We start from the raw sequence: 17705 nt of genomic DNA on the forward strand, positions 1-17705 counted from the left end.
GTAAAGGATTCTCTCAAAGATTTAAACAGGAGCAGTGCAGAGAGCATTAAGGCGTCACTAGAATTTTTATCAATCACCTGGATAGGATGATTGCAGAGGAAAAACTAAGAATACCCCAGGAAGGTACTCGTGGGTGCCAAGGAAACAGCAGCCGGGCATCTGCTGGAGAAGCTAGCAGTCAGGCTAATGCGCCGTCACCCCGGCCAGTTCCCGCAGAGGGGCCCAGGGCAGCCCCTCAGTGCTGGGTGCTGGGGACGGAGCCGGAATGGGCTTATTCAAGTGACCACTCCCTGGAGCAGGCACCGGCACTGACCCATCATGCAGTAATGATTTAAAAAAAAAAAAAAGGCCAGGGGATTTAGAGCCTGCTAGAAAGAGGAACTCTGGACAGAGAGGAGAACCAGGGAGCGGCCAGCTAGCCCCGAGGTTCCGGAAGTCCTGCTTGCCCCACGTCCCCCTCCTGGGGGGCCTCTGCTCTTCTGTTCACCTTTTCCCACCCTCAGGGGATTGGGGTCTGGGGGAGCCCTGCGCTGATAGGCTGCTGTCTCCTTCTGCCCATCCTTGGGAGCTCTCGCATTGAGCTCCTCAGGCTGGCCCAGAGGAAGGCCAGAGGAGGTGGCCCGGGGACCCTCGGAGGAGAGTCACCATTAGCTGGAGGGGCCCCTGGCCCTCTGCTTGCAGGCTCCCCCAGCAGAGCGGGGCAGGCAGAATGGAGGACGAAGGCAGAAAATGCCGGGCAGTGTTTGAACAGATCCGAGCCTGGTGATAATGACCTTGGGGGAGGGGGGAAGGGCCTTGGAAAGTACAGCTTTGCAAGCACAGCTGCGGGCAATTTGTGGATGCCTTGTGGTCAGAGGGATGTGGCGCTCTCTGCCAGGTCAGCGGGCCAGAGGCCTGGAGCACTGCCCTCCCTGCTCTCTCCTGCCCGATGGAGCTGGGCCCTCCTGGGGCCGGTCCTCCAGGAGGTTCCGGGAAAGAGCCTTGAGAGAGTGGGGAGCAGGGAACCTGGTTTAATGGAAACTGAAAACCTGTCCTTTATGAGAAGGTTGGGGTTTTTTTTTTTTTTTTTTCAGTAGGGGAAGCGTGATTATAATCTCCTGCTGAATCATGCTTTTATAAATGCAGCTCAGATGAGGGATTTGAGAATTCTTTGAGAAAGGATGGGCCTGCCTTCCGGGGGGGGGGGGGGGGGGGGCAGGCCTGGGTGGGCGTGCAGAAGCCACAGCTGCCACGGGGTCAGGTTACACGGGGCTGGGAGGCTTTACCTCCACTGACCCCACGCCAGAGAGCAGGGGTTTTCCCAGAAAAACATTTAGCCACGGTGCTGGTATCACATTCGGCCCTCCGGGTCATTTCAGAGGAGAACTGCTGCTTTCTGGTTAACCCCTGGGCATTGCCCCAGAGAGGGAAGCGTCTGAGCGAGCTTGGCTTGCGCATCTGTATGTATATCTCTACGTCTGATCTCTGTTCAGGGGTTCCACTCTGTAGCTCTTGTTGGGAAGATTGGGGTTGGCACGGGGTCCTTGGCCTGCTGTCATCCAGGCCATTGATGGCGACAGTTCTTGGACAAACTGGAACGTAACTGAAGCTGGCCTTCGCCCCACGCGCCCTGCCCGTTGGCCCTTCTCTTCCACTCTGGCTGTTTCTATCTTGCCAACCCCACTGTCCTTGCCCCACCTTGTCTTCTGGTTTGTCAGGGCCTCGCCCTCAGCTGTCCTGAACAGCTTCTCGAAGTTGCAGTTCTTAGCTTTTTGGCGGGTCCTGGAGCCTTTGAGAAGCCGATGAAACGTGTGGACTCATTCTCCAGGTGAATGTGTATTTGGGTATATGCACCCCTGATTTTGCCTGTCATTTCAGGGGGTACAGTGGCCTTCTAAAGCTGGTCCAGGGACACCCCCCCCAACTTTGAACCCCTCCGGTCCCAATGTGTAAGTGGCTGCCTGCTCCCTGGCTCTGGATGCCAACCCCCTGCTCCTGGGGCAGAACCGCACCAGAGCTCCAAGCCCTGTGTTTCGCTGCTGCTCTGTCAGAGGGCCCCAGCGCCACTTCCGGCCAGGGGCAGACAGGGTGGGGCTGGCCCTGGCAGTGCCCTGCGCCTGATGGGTTCGCCGCTCCTGTGGTCTGGGTCTGATCTGATAAGAGCCAAGTTCCTGAGCATCTGCCGAGCTGTGGAGCTGCCCTGTCTGCGTCACCCACGGGTGACCATGCCCACCGCCTTCCTCACGTCCCCGGCCTCCTGTCTCGGCTTGCGTGTTTGAAGCACCCGCCGGTCAACCGCAGCGAGCATGCGCGTCACCCCTGGCCACCTGGGAGCTTGGGGGAGGGCATGCTTCGGGGACCTCAGCCCTGGTCTGCAGCTCCCTTCTCCACCACTTCTTCAGCCTGGCGCGATCCCGGACGTGGCAGGGGGAGAGTGGGATTCTCCTGCTTCTTCCCGGTGGGTGGGAGTTCTGCGCCCCCAATTGGGATGCAAGGGAGAGGCCGAAGCCACCTCTTTGTCATAAGCAAGACTCCCCCTTGGCTCTTCTCTCGCAGAGGCAGAGCAACAGGAAGATATCGTTTCCTTTTCCATTTTTTGCCATTCTGTGACTGTAAGTGGGGGACTAGTCATTTTAGCCTGACTTTATGAATCGAGAACATCGAGGGTCTTAGGCTGGCCACACAGCCAATCTGGGCAGAACTAGAACGGATACCCCGTTATTTAGCTATGAGTTGCTTTGCCAAATAATCGTGACCATCTGTGGCAAGCCACGAGGCCCGAGGCAAATTATAGATGGAGGTGCCGTCACACATACCTCGTGGCTGAAAACTGAATCAATGTATAAAAGCAAACAAAAAACCAGACCCTGTCCTGGAAGGTTTCAGTTCCCATAATAAGCCCCTGGGGAGTGTGCTCACAGTACAGGCAAATACGTTATGTTCAAAGGGGACGTTTTGTAATCCAGACGGGGTGAAAAGTGTCCATCAGCTCCAGTCAGTTTCTTGGAGAAACGGTGACGTTCCCGAAAAGGCATAACTGCAGATAGGCAGTCTCGAACTGCCCAGCTTTTCTTCGCCATTCCAAAGCCAAAAGTGGAAGGGGAGGCCTAAGGTGGGGGACTCTGGGCCAGGAGGGCCCGGGGAGTACTGCGGGGTTGTTACCCAATGATGGTCAGGGGGATACTGAAAACGAGAGCAGAACAAGCAGGAGTTTGTGGGCAAGAGGCCCTGCAGGTACGTGGGAGCTCATGGGCAGAGCCAGAGAATGGTCACAGATCAGAACATGAGACGCCAGCAGGTGAGAGGTGTGCACTGGGGTTCAGGTTGAATTGGGGTGCCTGGAGCCCAGGAAAATGAGATGGCCTGGGGGCCAGGCCTGTTTGTTACAGAGCTCCCGTAGACTGTTGCCTGTGCATTGTGATGCTGTGACTGGCTATGGTTGTATCTGAACTCAGGGCGTGTGGGTTCACCTTGGCTTAAATCTTCCTATTTTTCGGGACCAGTTCATGACTTTCTTAGGCCCTGTGGTCTCCACCCCACATCATGTGCTATATCAGAATGCACCCACCTCTCTCATTAAATATGTTTGATTTGCTATAAAGTAATATTCATTTCGCTTTTGAAATTATTTGGCTATGAGTAACTCACCTGACTTACGATTGGCTCTAATTTCTCGGCAGTCGTCTTGCATGCACAAGGATTCGTGTGAGCTCAGAAAATCTAAACCACGAATCGGAAACATGATGACATTTTTGGTGAAGGTGTAAGTGAAACATTGTTAAGTTAATGTGGCATCATGTAGACATTTAATTAAACACTTATCAATGAAGTTGATATAATACTAGGCAGACATTTAATGACCTATTTATTAATTTTGACTACGCCATCTTCATTTTGTATGTTGGAAGTCAGGCGTTGTTTAGATCTCAGACATTTTCGAAGGCTCCTCAGAAGCTTGTGGGCTTTCAGCCTTTCGCCCATAGAGCCATGTGACAAAATGACACTGCCGGTATTAATATGTGGAGGGGGACTGTGAAAGGAAACAAGGTATCAGATACTATGAAAAGCCCCTTCTTGACTGAGCAGCTTCTGTAGGGCAGGAGGGGTTAAGTGCTTACCCTGCACTATCACATTTAATTCTCATAACAACCCTGTGACAAGGTACCATATTATCCCCGCTTGGTAGATTAGGAAATGGGGGTGTCTCAGCCGGGAGACCTGGGATTGGAGGCCTGGCTCTGTGGCTCTGAGCTTAGCAGCCCCAGGCTGCTAATATGCCTCCTTTCCGAGTGGGAATCGTTCCTGGAGCCCTTAGTGAGAACAAGTGAAGGAAGGCCCTTGGCTGGCCAGGAGCCTGAAGAAGTGGTATCCTGGGCAGGATCATGACAGGAAAACTCTATCCTAGTTGTGTCAAGAGTACTTAGAGGCTCTGGTGACAAGATTTATCTTCCAGCAGGAGCTGGAGGTTAGAAGAAACGTGTGAACGGTCCCGAGTCTAGGGAAGGTGACTGTCTCCTTAGAAATCCCAGGTGAAATGCCTGCTCCAGGAGGTCTGGCCCACATCAAGGAGAGTCATCTGTCTTAGTTTGCCACAGCTGCTATAACAAGTATCACAGGATGGTTGGCTTAAATGGCAGGAATTTATTACCTCATGGTTTTGGAGGCTTGAAGTCCAAAATCAAAGTATCAGCAGGGAGAAGCACACAGCGAATGGACACAGAAAGCAGACAGCGAGTGCAGGCAACTGGGTGGGGGATGGGGGGAATAAATAAATAAATCTTTAAAAAAGAAAAGTGTCAGTTGGGAGGTGCCGTGGTGGCACCTCTCCCCTCCTGGACTGTGGGTTCACCTGGGTCGCGTTCCAGCCACATCTGTACTTGCTTCTTCGCCTGCAGCTATTCTGGTGGTTCCAGGGGGCTGAGACCCTATCCCCTGGTCACCGGTAGCTTCTGTTGGGTCATTGCGTGAGACCTGCCATGGCACAATTGGAACCATCAGACTTGTTGTGCATGTGGGCGACCCAGCTACAAGCAGGTGGCCTCTGCCTTGGCCAGCGGGGGCGGGGCTTTGGTCCAGTCAGCTGGGCATCCCTGCACTTCCTTTCTTGAACAAGTAGTAGATACTCTTCCAGCAGGTGTATGCACTAGCATTTATTACGATTGGGGTCCGTGTTGGAAGTGGAGGTGTCCATAAGACTGTCAGCACGGAAAGGGTCCCATACTTCAAGAACAGGAAAAAACCCATGGCAACTACATCATACGTACCTTCAACAAATGACTGCTATGGGGAAATTCTCAATGTGGTCATCGTTGGCTACCTCAGACCAGAAAAGACCTTTGATTCTTTAGAGTCACTTTTTTTCAGCAATTCAGGGTGATATTGAGGAAGCTAAGAAATGACTAGACTTACCAGAACATATGAATCTCAAAGACAGTTATCTTCCAGGTTCCTGAAACCAAAGTAATGAATGGCCACTGCTGAAAAATCATCTTATTTTTTCATTCACTGTTTTCTAGTGTTTCACTGCTCATACAGTCTCATGTTGGCTATATTTAAAAACCATCATTTTCCTAAAGCTGTGAATTTAGTTTAAACAATACAGTATAATTACTGTATTATGTTTCAACTGTTAAATTCAATTCATCATGCCACAGTACTAAAGAGATTCATTTAAAAATCAAGATTCCTTTTTATGTAATATTTTGATTAAAAATGTTTTCAAAGATTTCTAAAATGTGCCACTAGAAAGGTCTTAGATTTCTTATAATGAAAGTAAAATGTATGAAAGGCACATCACTAGTTTGATTGGTAAATTGGTAAGACGTATAATTCTTATGGTGAAATACTAGTATGTACATGCTTCTATAGTATGTGCTGCTTAAACAGAGAAGGCTTGTAGACATGGGGCATTAAACAGAAGTTTCGTAGTTTATTATAAACCTAAGGGAAAAATTTAGACTTCATATTTTTTATAATTGTGCATTAATGTTTTTGCATTAATATATTTTATTATACATGATGATTTGAGAAATTTCATTTCCATCATTTCCTTCACGAGGTGAAATCAATGTACTCTTTCCCATTTTAGTATAGACTTGCCTCAATTATAAGTGGTCTTGATGCCCTCCATCCATTAGTTTTTGTTTATATTTGAAGACAAAGAAAAATGAGTAAATGAATATTTTTCAAATCTGTGGTTCTTTTATATATATATTTTAAAGATGTATTATTTATTTCTCTCCCCTTCCCCTACCCCCCCCCCAGTTGTCTGCTCTCTGTGTCCATTTGCTTTGTGTTCTTCTGTGTCTGCTTGTATTCTTGTCAGCGGCACCAGGAATCTCTTTATTGTGTCATCTTGCTGCGTCAGCTCTCCATGTGTGCGGCACCACTCCTGGGCAGGTTGCACCTTTTTCACATGGGGCGGCTCTCCTTACGGGGTGCACTCCTTGCACATGGGGCTCCCTTACGTGGGGGACACCCCTGCGTGGCACGGCACTCCTTGCGCACATCAGCACTGCGCATGGGCCAGCTCCACGTGGATCAAGGAGGCCCGGGGTTTGAACCATGGACCTCCCATGTGGTGACGGACGCCTTATCAGTTGAGCCAAATCTGCTTTCCTCTGGTTCTTACTTTCATGTTGGATAACACTTTTTTCCTTTTTAAGAGGAGATATTTTTGTTCTTCAATGTTTTCCTTGATTGTTTTTTTTTTCCTTTTAAATGATTGTCAATGTCAAGTTTTTTATTTTTATTTTTTCCATTTAGAATAGCTTACAGCTATACACCTAAGGAGATTGAATCTGTCTTTACCGTTCCATCCTTTCACTATATGAACAGTGATTGTCATGTATAACTGCAGTGCACTTTTAGGGGAAAAAACCTTCTTTAGGTTTCTTCAAGATTTAATTGAACATGTAGCAGTTCATTTATATATAACAGTTTCTTAAAGAACACAAAATGATTGGGATTCCCCTTCCTGAAAATGTTTAAGAGCCAACTAAAATATGAAAGAGCTAGAAAGTTATTTACTTTTCATGCAGTTATGTTCCTGAGAAAATCTGAGCTCTGTAGTACTGTATGTTTAAAGACTGCCTATAGTATAATTAGAACTTTATTATAATGTCTCTGGACATGTATATATTATATGGTATATTATATATACTTTTCTTAGAGAATACATTGGTATCACATCCTGATTCAGTGCAACAGTTGGAACTTGTAGCATTTATTTTGATTGGTCTTTGTTTCTTTTCTTTTTTTCTTAATGTACTGGATACATATAAACTTTGTTTTTGAATCATACAATATGTTATACAAATTATTTGGTTCATAGTAACACAATCATACAGTATTTGTCCTTTTATGTCTGGCTTGCTTCACTCAGCATAATGTCCTCGAGGTTCATCCATGTTGTCCTATGCTCTTCGACTTCATTTCTTCTTACAGGTGCATAATATTCCATTGTGTTAATAGACCACAGTTTGTTTATCTATTCATCAGTGAATGGACACCTGGGTTGTTTCCAGCTTTTGGCAATTGTGAATAAGGCTGCTATGAACACTGGTGTGCAGATGTCTGTTCGTGTCACTGCTCTCACTTCTTCTGGGTGTATACCCAGTAGTGGTATTGCCAGGTCACATGGCAACTCTATTCAACTTCTTTAGGAACTGGCAAACAGTCCTCCACAGTGGCTGTGCTAAATACATCTTGACTGAGTGGAAAAACAAACAAACAAAATGCATCTGCAGGATCCTGCTTTCTCTGAAGTCTGTGGATTCAAGTGGTGGCTTGCCGGCAAGCCTTCATTTTCTCTCTGCCTCATGACCTCTCTCCCTTCCTGTCTCCGGTGACTCCAGTCGTGTTGGATTACGGCCCACCCGGATTCAGTGTGGCCTCACCTTGACTAATAACATCTTCCAAGATCCTATTTAAAAATGGTTTCCTAGCCACAGGATTGGGAGTTGAGACTTGAACGTGTCTTTCTGTGGGACACGACCAACCCATTGCGTGACCGAATCCCGGTAGGGATCAGATTGGACTATGGGTTGCTTTCTTCACTCTTTCGGTGTGTTTGACCCTGAGTGATGTGAGCTCATGTGCACAGCCTCAGCCATGCAAGGGGTGGGATTGAAAAAGCAAGATGAAGCAAAGCAACCGGAGGAATAAAAGTCTTTCCTTTGCTTATGCCCCTGTCTAAAAAACTCTAGGCCTGTGGGAAGTGCTTGTTTTCCAGCCCTGGTTTAGCAGTCAGCGTAGCTACGGAGGAAATTGATCAGTGTATCCAAATCCCGGGGCAGACAAGCTGCCTCACCTTTCCCAGCCCTTTAATTGGAATCTGCAGGTATTTGTAACAATACCTGCCTTTAGTTTGGAGAACTGTTACGGGAGGGGGGTCGGTGATTGAGAGGGGCGTGGATTCCTGCTCAGTAAATGGGATCAGTACAGATTCGGCTGAACAAAGAGAATTTTGTCAGAACTCCTTGACTTTTAAAAGTGTTTTTGCAGAGGTCAGTATGAATACAGACGTCAAGATAGTGGTTATTTCCTGAGGGGTGGGGCATACAAAAGCCTTCTACGAATTAGAATGGATGGGTGCATTAATATTTGGGTGGTGTGTACAGGGTTTTCACTTAGTTGATGTTCTTTAAAATGTATCCATATGTTTTATCCACTCTTCTTTTTGTATGAAAAATAATCACAACGAAAACTGGAAAAAAAAATGCTTTGTAACACTGTTGGAAATGTATTCATTCTTAAAATTTTTTATTTGATATAGGTGAGCGTGGCTACACCAAAGCAGAAACCAAAAACTCCATTTTGCTTTGGTAAGTAGTACAGAGCCAGAGGAAGGGTTTTTCTTAACACACAGCAACTTCCTCTTTTGCCTGGAGACAGTCCTGTGATCACACGAGACCACACCCTGTGGGCGTAAGTGACTTAAATCATAGTTGGGTCTCAAAATGATACTGCGTTGCTTGGTCTTGCTGCAAAGTTTATTGACAGAAGAACAGAGGTACAGGGACTGGTGACATTTTAGCCTTCCTCATTCCATGGGGCTACACGCAGAATATCTACTGGAAGTTTCTGGGAAGCCTCCTTTCAGAGCTGAGTAATGGTCTGCTCAGGAAAGGTGGAGACTGGGGTGGGGTTGGGTGAGGGGTGGCAGTATCAGGACGGGGATAATAGAAAGGAAAGACTGTTCCCTTGAGGATTTCAGGATTGCCAAATGGGTGGCAGTGTTGGTGGGTGATGTAGGAAGCAGTGCCACTCAGTGGATGCCCCTAGTCATTGAATCGTCAGTATTTGTTGGTTCCCACTATGCTCTCAGAACTGTACAAAATGCTATACGCAAGTTCTAACAAATTGTTTTGTATCCCTGGTGACTCCGAATGTAAGATCCATGAAGGCAGGGATTTTTCTGTTTTGTTACTGCTGCATCCTTGACACTTGGAATTTTCCTGGCACATGGTGGGTGCCCAATAAATATTTGCCAAATAAATGAATGAATGGACTAATAAATTCTGTGTCTTCCCCATGATGCTTCCCCCTTGTAATTGAGGCTTATGGTAGGAGAATAAAGTGGTGTCTTGAGCTGTTTTCTCTTCCAACTTCAGATAGTTTCAAAATTCTTTGGTGCTCTCATTCTCTCATTTCTTTAGAATGTCATTGCCAAGCTCGAAAATACTCTCAGATATTGGGTTCAGCAGATCTAAACAAGAAGAAAAAAATTTGTATGAACTCAGAAGTCAATTATTGACCTAATGGAACCCTCGAAGGGAAGTGCAGGTTGAAAATGAGGCCAAGGTCACAGATTTGGTCTCAATCAAGCTTTGTTGTATTTTCCAACCACAGACAAGACTCCTAATCCAGGCCATTTGTGCCAGTGGAAACAAGTAGCACTGGGTCCAAAATGATTAATGTATCATCACCCTGTAAATCTGTTAGCACCACTGAAAAGCAGTTGCAATCTTATTGATGGCAGATTACCAGCCTCATCGTCAGGTAACAGCACATTAAGGCTGTTGTTAGGCATCGTTCGAGTGGCCAATGGAATAATCCATACTTCTACAGGTGAGAAAGAGAAGCCTGCTGCTTCCTAAATATCCATGCAAGTGACATAGCCTCATGGGAACTTTCTTGATTTGCTTCTTGGTCCATCCACTTTGCTACTTAAAGCACCTTAGTTTTGTGAAGTCCTTTTGCATTGCGTGTATTCTGACCTGGGATTTTCTCCCTTTTTCTCTGACTTTTGCAGTCATCAATGCCCTCTCTCAGAGGTATTTCCTTCAAGCCAATGACCAGAAAGATCTGAAAGACTGGGTTGAAGCCCTGAACCAAGCCAGCAAGATCACCGTACGTATAGTTCCTTCTCTTTCTGGAGGGAGGAAAGGTTGCCTCTGTCCAACTTAAGACCTGCTTGGGGTGGGGCAGAATCTAGATGACAGCAGGGCCTTTCCCAGGAGCCTGGTCCAGACCTGCTACCTCTTCTTGCACCTCCTGGGCTGACTAACCACAAGTTGAACTGAGAATTTAAGTTTGAATCAAGTTCAAGGGGAAGTTTATGGTGTATCTACTTTGTGTTTCCGGGGAGGGCTCATGATCAGTCATGTAATTCTGGAATGCTGACTCAGAATGTGGTGGATTGGAGAATGGATTGCTGACTGTGAGAAGTAGAGGAAGGGAAAAGAGCCTAGGGGGAGGAAATAGGAACTTTTTCCTGCCTTGGGGGATCCTCTTACTTAAGAGGCTGTCTAGAGGTGGAGGACCAGTCCAGAAAAGCCTCCCATTTAAAAGCGTTGTGGAACTAGTTTACTGCCTGTTCTATGATTGCTTTCATTTTCCTTGATGTGATGAATGAACAACTCCTTTCTTCTTCCTTAGAAATGCAAAATTTAAAAAAATTTAAAAAAGGAAGGGAGGATAGGAGGGAGGGAGAGGTTAAAATACATGTTGCAGAACAAAACCAGACCTTTTAACCAGTCCTGGCAGACTTCTTACATATAAACCGTGGTTTGTATGTTGTAAAGATTGATTTCCTGTAGTGAGAAACACTTGCATGTTAGTGACTTCCAATAACAGCAAGTATGTGTTTGGGCAAATTATTCTCCCAGATACCCCAGGGTTCCTGTAAATAAAGCAATGGAAGAAATCGGTACAGCTACCCAGCGCCAGCGATGCTAGACAGAACCAGAGTACAATTCAGTCATCTTAGTGGTTTTGTCCGTGAGCTCGTTATTCTGATAAACCTTTGTAAACTTGTGAAAAGAGAGAAACAGAGGGAACTCACGTACTTCTGTGTGCTAACTCACATGCTCATGTACGTGGATGTAGAGTTCAGCACTGACTTTAAAAGCTTTGCTTCTGTCCTGTTGGGGTCTTCCCCCTTCTGCATCTTCTACAATTAGGGAAGTTTCTTTCAGTGTCTAGTACTGTATTCTTGTTCAGAGTTTCTCCTGGATTTCTGCCTCTGCTCCTGTCTGTGAACGAGGCTAGATAGCCTGCGAGGTAGTGAGGAGCTCTTCTCCTGCTTTCTTTTGTGCCTGGAGCAGAGAGTTGCTCTAAGCAGCTAGTTCCCCCTCCCTCTTCTCTGGCCCATGTGGCAAAATTCCCTTCCAGGCTCCAGGAGGTGAGGGTGCTACCATGTGCCCTCAAAGGCCAGGAACCCAAAGGCCTGCTGGCATGTCAGAGCTTCCTGCACAGTCCCCACAATCTCCAAGATCCCTCTTACTTCCCTTTGCTGGGTTTACATGTCTCCATTTCCCCCCTGCCAGAGGTCCTTATGGGGTCATCGTTTTGTGGCATGGCAGGGTTTCCTCCTCTCTCCACCTTCCACATCATCCTAAATTGAGAATTCCTTGAGGAGGCTGGAATGAGTGGGATAGATGTGTGGCTGTGACACCACATTGAGTAAACATTTATTTAGGGCATCTTGGGTGCGAAGTGAAGCACTTTGGGGGATACAGAGATGAAAGAGGCAACAGATAATTTGGTGAGTCCAGCTTTCACATGTGCTGTATCATTCCACCCTCATGTCACTCTTGTGATGTAAGTTCTTTGACTCCCATTCTATTTTTCGACTTTTATTATCTTTATTTTTTCTATAACCTAGATACAGTTCATTCTCAGATTTACAGCTACACAGAATAAAATTCTATATGCAACACATGGCTTTTATTGTAGAACTTGGACTTCTTATAAGGTAGCTTATGAACATTACAAGTTACTCTGCTTTTCTGTCTTAACCTGTGTTGCAGGTGGGAAACCACTCCCATAAGCTTTTTTATTAAATATGTCACTTAAGTGATGACCCCTCCCCTTTAGCCATAGGTGAAAAAAAAACCCCGCCTCAATTCCAGCTCTAAAAATTTTCAGTTAACCCTCAACTACCAAATTTCAGCAGATGGAACACCGGAAATAGATTATGGGTGACTCTTAAGTCCTTTGCCTAAGCCATTCAGGGGTGACGTTTCAAAAGAAGAGATGGGTTTCTCATGAAGCTGTTTTAATAGCTCTCAAAATTCTGTGATAGATTTTTGGTCAGGTTTCTATTTAAAAAGTAATGATTTTAAAAACTAACTTAAAACTGTCACACACAAGAAACTAAATGATCCACAAAGCATCCGTTACCTTCGGAAGGTTTTAGAGGGCGTTGCTGTCATTAACCAGGTCTTCTACCATTAAACTTAGATGGCCAGTTGACACAGCCAGCTCTGAGGTCTTTCTTTCACCTCTTAGTAAGACTGGGGTGGCAGTTGTTAGGATAATATCCCTTTAGCCTTCTGAACTTTCTGGGCAGGCTTCTTGTCCACCGCTTCATGAAACCCACAGCCACTATCTGTCTCATATCACGAACAGCAAAATGGCCCAGCAGAGGAGAGTCAGAGAAGCTCTCAGGACGCATGGGCTTCCCAGGAACCATAGCAGTGATGACAGCATCCCCAGATCGCAGGAATTTGGGGCCATCTTCAACCTTACCAGAACGGAGACCGGTCTTGTCCTTCTGCTTTGCCAACCTGGATTCAGTGTGAGCTGTGTGGCTAATCCCCCGAGCAGTGAAGCCAGCTGCTTCCATTGGTGGGTCATTTTTGCTGTCACCGGCCACACGGCCATGACGAGTGTCTTTTACAGACACGTTCTTGACACTGAAGCCCACATGGTCTCCGGGAAGAGCTTCACTCAAAGTTTCATGGTGCATTTCATCAGACTTCATTTCAGTTGTAACTGACGGGAGCAACGGTGACCACCAGGCCTGGTTTGAGAACCACTCCTTCCATGGGGCCCTCCTGTTTTCACACCGCCCTGCTGATATGGCTGGTTTCAAAACCTTCATCCAGACAGTTACACCTTCCAAGAGGACTTATACCTCATTAAATTGTGACTCATCTCTTTGGATTGCTTGATTTCTCAACCTGACTGTAACACTCTGGAGAATTGTCCTCCCAGGGCCTCCTTGGAGTTGTTGCCTTGGTGGCTGTTTGACGAGGACATGAAGGAAGGAAGTTATAATGTGTATTATGCAGTGCAGGGACAGTACCAGTACCACCAATTTTGTAGACCGTCTGGAGGGACAGAGGCAAGGGCTGTCAGTTGGATGAGTCATTGACAGGATGCAACCCAAAGCTTCGAGCAGTGTGGTTCCATGGGCATTGCTGTGCTTAGAGGTGGCTTTTAATCCCTTGAACTAAGGCATGTTAGCACTTGTCTCCAGTGTGTTGTCACCGTTCCAACCAGAGAGTGGCACAAATGCTACCATAGACAGTTTCTTCCTGTAGGCGCTGATGTCCTTAACAATTTCCTCCTATCTCCTCTGCTGTAGAGTAGCTTGGCAGAGTCCATTTTGTTAACACCAACAAAGTTGTATTCCCACCCAGCATGGAAGCCAGAAGGGCATGCTCGTGGGTCTGCCTGTTCTTGGAGATGCCAGTTTCTAACTCATCAACACCAGTGGTGACAACCAAGACAGCACAGTCAGTCCAAGCTGCACCTGTGATAAAGTCTCTGCATCCTGGGGGATCAGTGATGGTCACTTAATACTTGCTGGTCGCAAAATTCTTCAGGGAGATGACAATGGTGATACGATGCTCAGGTCCAGCATTCAGTTTATTCAAAACCCAAGCACACCTGAAGGAGCCTTTTCCCACCTCAGCAGCCTCCTTCTCAAGTTTTCCTGTGCTTCGACACTTGTAGATCAGGTGGTCAGTAGTGGTGGACTTGCCCAAGTCGATCTGTGCAATGATGACAGTGTTGATAAGAGTTTTTTCCTTTCCCATTTTGGCTTAAGATTTAGTGGTGGTTTGCATGACACGTGGGTTCTGGTGGCACACTCGTAAAAAAAAAAAAAATAAAGCCTACCATTTTTTTAGGAGGAAAGTGAAGATCAAAGTCTAGTTCAAAGTCAAAAGGTTATTAAATGGTAGAGTTGGGATTGAAATCCAGGTCTTCCTGAGTTTCAAGGCCTAGGAACTTAGGAGCTTATTAAAAAATGTCAAAGGGAGCCAATGTGGCTCAGTGGCTGAGTGCCGGTTTCCCACATACGAGGTCCCATGTTAATCCCTGGCCCCCGTACCTCAAAAAACAAAATGAGAGAAGTAGCAGTTGTAAAATGTGTTAGAGGTTACATACTACTTGTACATCCATGGCTTTGTTTTAACCTCATAAAACCCTTGGTAGAGAAGCAGATATGATTTCAAGCGATTAGGCTCACTCCTACCACATGGGAGGTCCGTGGTTCAGTTCCCAGCCTCCTAAAGAGCTGGTGTGATGGGCAGGTGTGGCAATCTGACAAATCAAGATGATGCAACAAGAGACACAAGAAGAAAAAACATAATGAGAAACCTAAGAAAATCCTGGTGCCTCCTAAAAAGTACGAGCAGGATGGCAAGCTGGAGTGATGGGCAGCCATGGTGAGCTGACGCAACAAGATGACACAACAAGAGATACAAGAGGAAAAATATAATGCGAGTCACAACAAAGCAGGGAATGGAGGTGGCTTAAGCATTTCGACACCTCCTTTCCACATCGGAGTTCCCAGGTTTGGTTCCCCCGTGCCTCCTAAAGAAACAAGACGATCAGGCACAGCAAGTGCGAACAACGAGGGGATAGAGAGAGAAACAAACAAATAAATAAATCTAAAAAAAAAACCCAAACCTTTGGTAAGTAGAAAGGGCAAATGTTATTGTCCCCATTTACAGATGAGGAAATGGAAATGCCAAGAGAGTAAAGTGACCTGACCAAGGCCATGTAGCCAGTCATGTTGGAACCAGGACAGTTCCTGTTTTCCCCCTCCCAGATCCTCTGCTCATTTTAGGCTAAGGTCATTGAGTCCTTCTGATTGCAGAAAAGGGTCAACATAGAAAAGAACTGGGTTCTCTGAGAGAATCCCAGATATTTCCTTCTATTATTTTCCCAGGGCCGCCTTAATAGATTAACACAAACTGTGTGGCCTAAAACAACAGAAATGTATTCTCTTACAGTCTGGGAGGCTAGAAGTCAAAACCAAGGTGTTGGCAGAGCTGTTTTCTCTCTGTCAGGGTTCTCGGGAAGAATCCTTTCTTGCCTCTTCTAAGCTTCTGGCAGTTGCCAGCAGTCTTCCCATTCTTTGGTCTGTGGCGGCTCATTCCATCTCTGCCTTCATCATCACGTGGCCTTCTTCCCTGGGGGCCTTTGTGTCCTCTTCTCTTCTTTTAAGGACATCAGTTAGTGGCTCTAAGCCCCACTCAAATACAGTATGACCTCATTTAACTAATTACATCTGCAAAGATCCTATTTCCAAATAAGTCACATTCTGAGGTTCCAGAGGGATCTGAATTTTCCCAAAAGGGTTGAAAATTGAGCAATAAAAGTAAAGCACAGTTTCCCTCAACAGATATGTTATTCTTTTTTTTTTTTTAAAGGTACTGGGGGCCAGGGATTCAACCCGGGATCTCGTATATAGGAAGCTGGTGCTCAATCACTGAGCCGTACTGGCTCCCCTGAGTTGGTTTTTTCGTTTGTTTTTTTTTTAGGAGGCATCAGAGATTGAACCCAGGACTCCCATGTGGGAAGCAGGTGCTCAACGGCTTGAGCCACATCTGCTCCCCATTATTTTTTTTTTTTTTAAGATTTATTTTATTTATTTCTCCCCCCTCCCTCCATTACCTGCTTTCTGTGTCCAATCTCTGTGTGTTCTTCTGTGTCTGCTTGTATTCTTATTAGGCAGTTCTGGGAACTGATCCTGGGACCTTCTGGAGTGGGAGAGAGGTGATCATTTTCTTGTGCCACCTTAGCAACCTGTTCTGTTATGTCTCTTATTCTCCCTCCTCTGTGTCTCTTTGTTGCGTCATCTTGCTGCGTCAGCTCTCTGCATTGGCTGGCACTCCTGTGTGGGGTGGCACCCTGCGTGGGCTGGCACTCCCTGTGGGCTAACTTGCTGTGCAGGCCAGCTTGCCTTCACCAGGAAGCTCAGGGTATCGAACCCTGGACCTCCTATCTGGTAGGCGGGAGCCCAAGTGGTTGAGCCACATTCGCTTCCCTCCCCGTTATTCTTTTTTTTTTTCTTTAATATTTATTTTCTTTATTTCTCTCCACTTCCCTCCCCGTTGTCTGTTCTCTGTGTCCATTCACTGTGTGTTCTTCTGTGTCCACTTGCATTATCCGGTGGCACTGGGAAACTGCGTCTCTCTTTTTTGTTGTGTCATCTTACTGTGTCAGCTCTCCGTGTGTGCAGCTCCACTCCTAGGCAGGCTGCGCTTTTGCCATGCAGGGCGGCTCTCCTTATGGGGTGCACTCCTTGCGCATGGGGCACCCCTACGCAGGGACACCCCTGTGTGTTCACGGCACTCCTTGCGCATGGCAGCACTGCACGTGGGCCAGCTTACTACTCAGGTCAGGAGGCCCTGGGGATCGAACCCTGGACTCTCCATATGGTAGGCGGATGCTCTATCAGTTGAGCCACATCCGCTTCCCACATAATTCTTAATAGTAGTCTGGCTCTGCCCATTGGGAAGGAAAATGAGTTTTTGTTTTTTTTTAATGCTACAAATGAGATCCATGTGGATCACCTTCATCAGAGACCACTCCCTAGGTAGATAGAAGAAGGCACACTTTGAATAAGGCCTCTGGGATATGGAAAAACCAGAAGAAGAACCTGGCTTTCAAGCTGTGGAGCACAGTTTTAGTTGACTTTGTCCTCTACAGACTGATTTAAATATTTTCAGGAAGTGAAAATAGGTTTGGAAAGACTCTGGGAGGTTGGTCAGAAGCAGCCCACAATACCTGAGCTGTGAGCACCAGTGGTCCTCGAGGTGGGTTGACAAGATGGAGAGTGGAAACACAACAGCAGAACTGCTAAGAATCCTTTTCAGTTCACTGGGAATGCTCAAGTGTTAATTTCTTCCTCTTTTGCTGGGCTTTAGGAATTCTCTTGGGCCCTTTGAGACCTGGGGAAACATCTTTTGTTCCATGGTGATTATATCACTCAACACCTATATGAGTCAGCCAAAGGGGTGCTGCTGCAAAGTACCAGAAATCTGTTGGCTTTTATAAAGGGTATTTATTTGGGGTAGAAGCTTCCAGTCAAAAGGCCCTAAAGAGTCCAGTTCATGGTACCATAAGAAGTACTTTCTCACCCAAAGTCATTTGCTACGTGTTGAAGCAAGATGGTGGGTGATGTCTACGATGGCCCTGCCTTCCTCTTCCTCTTAAGGCTCCATGGTCCCAGGTTCTTTGGATCTCAGCTGTAGGCTGGC

At 46.5% G+C, this 17705-nt stretch overlaps 1 protein-coding gene across 3 annotated transcripts in view; it reads left to right on the top strand.

Annotated features, from left to right (window-relative positions):
• PLEKHA2 (pleckstrin homology domain containing A2) overlaps nucleotides 1–17705 on the top strand; it is a 68383-nt gene that overhangs the window by 31270 nt on the left and 19408 nt on the right. For all 3 annotated transcript variants that reach the window (XM_004446434.5, XM_004446435.4, XM_058289930.2), the window contains exons 4-5: nucleotides 8756–8804; nucleotides 10235–10332. In XM_004446434.5, the coding sequence (XP_004446491.1) occupies nucleotides 8756–8804; nucleotides 10235–10332 (147 nt within the window). The remainder of the gene's footprint in view (nucleotides 1–8755; nucleotides 8805–10234; nucleotides 10333–17705) is intronic.

The sequence above is a fragment of the Dasypus novemcinctus genome, chromosome 29, assembly GCF_030445035.2.
Source record: "Dasypus novemcinctus isolate mDasNov1 chromosome 29, mDasNov1.1.hap2, whole genome shotgun sequence".
NCBI lineage: Eukaryota > Metazoa > Chordata > Mammalia > Cingulata > Dasypodidae > Dasypus > Dasypus novemcinctus.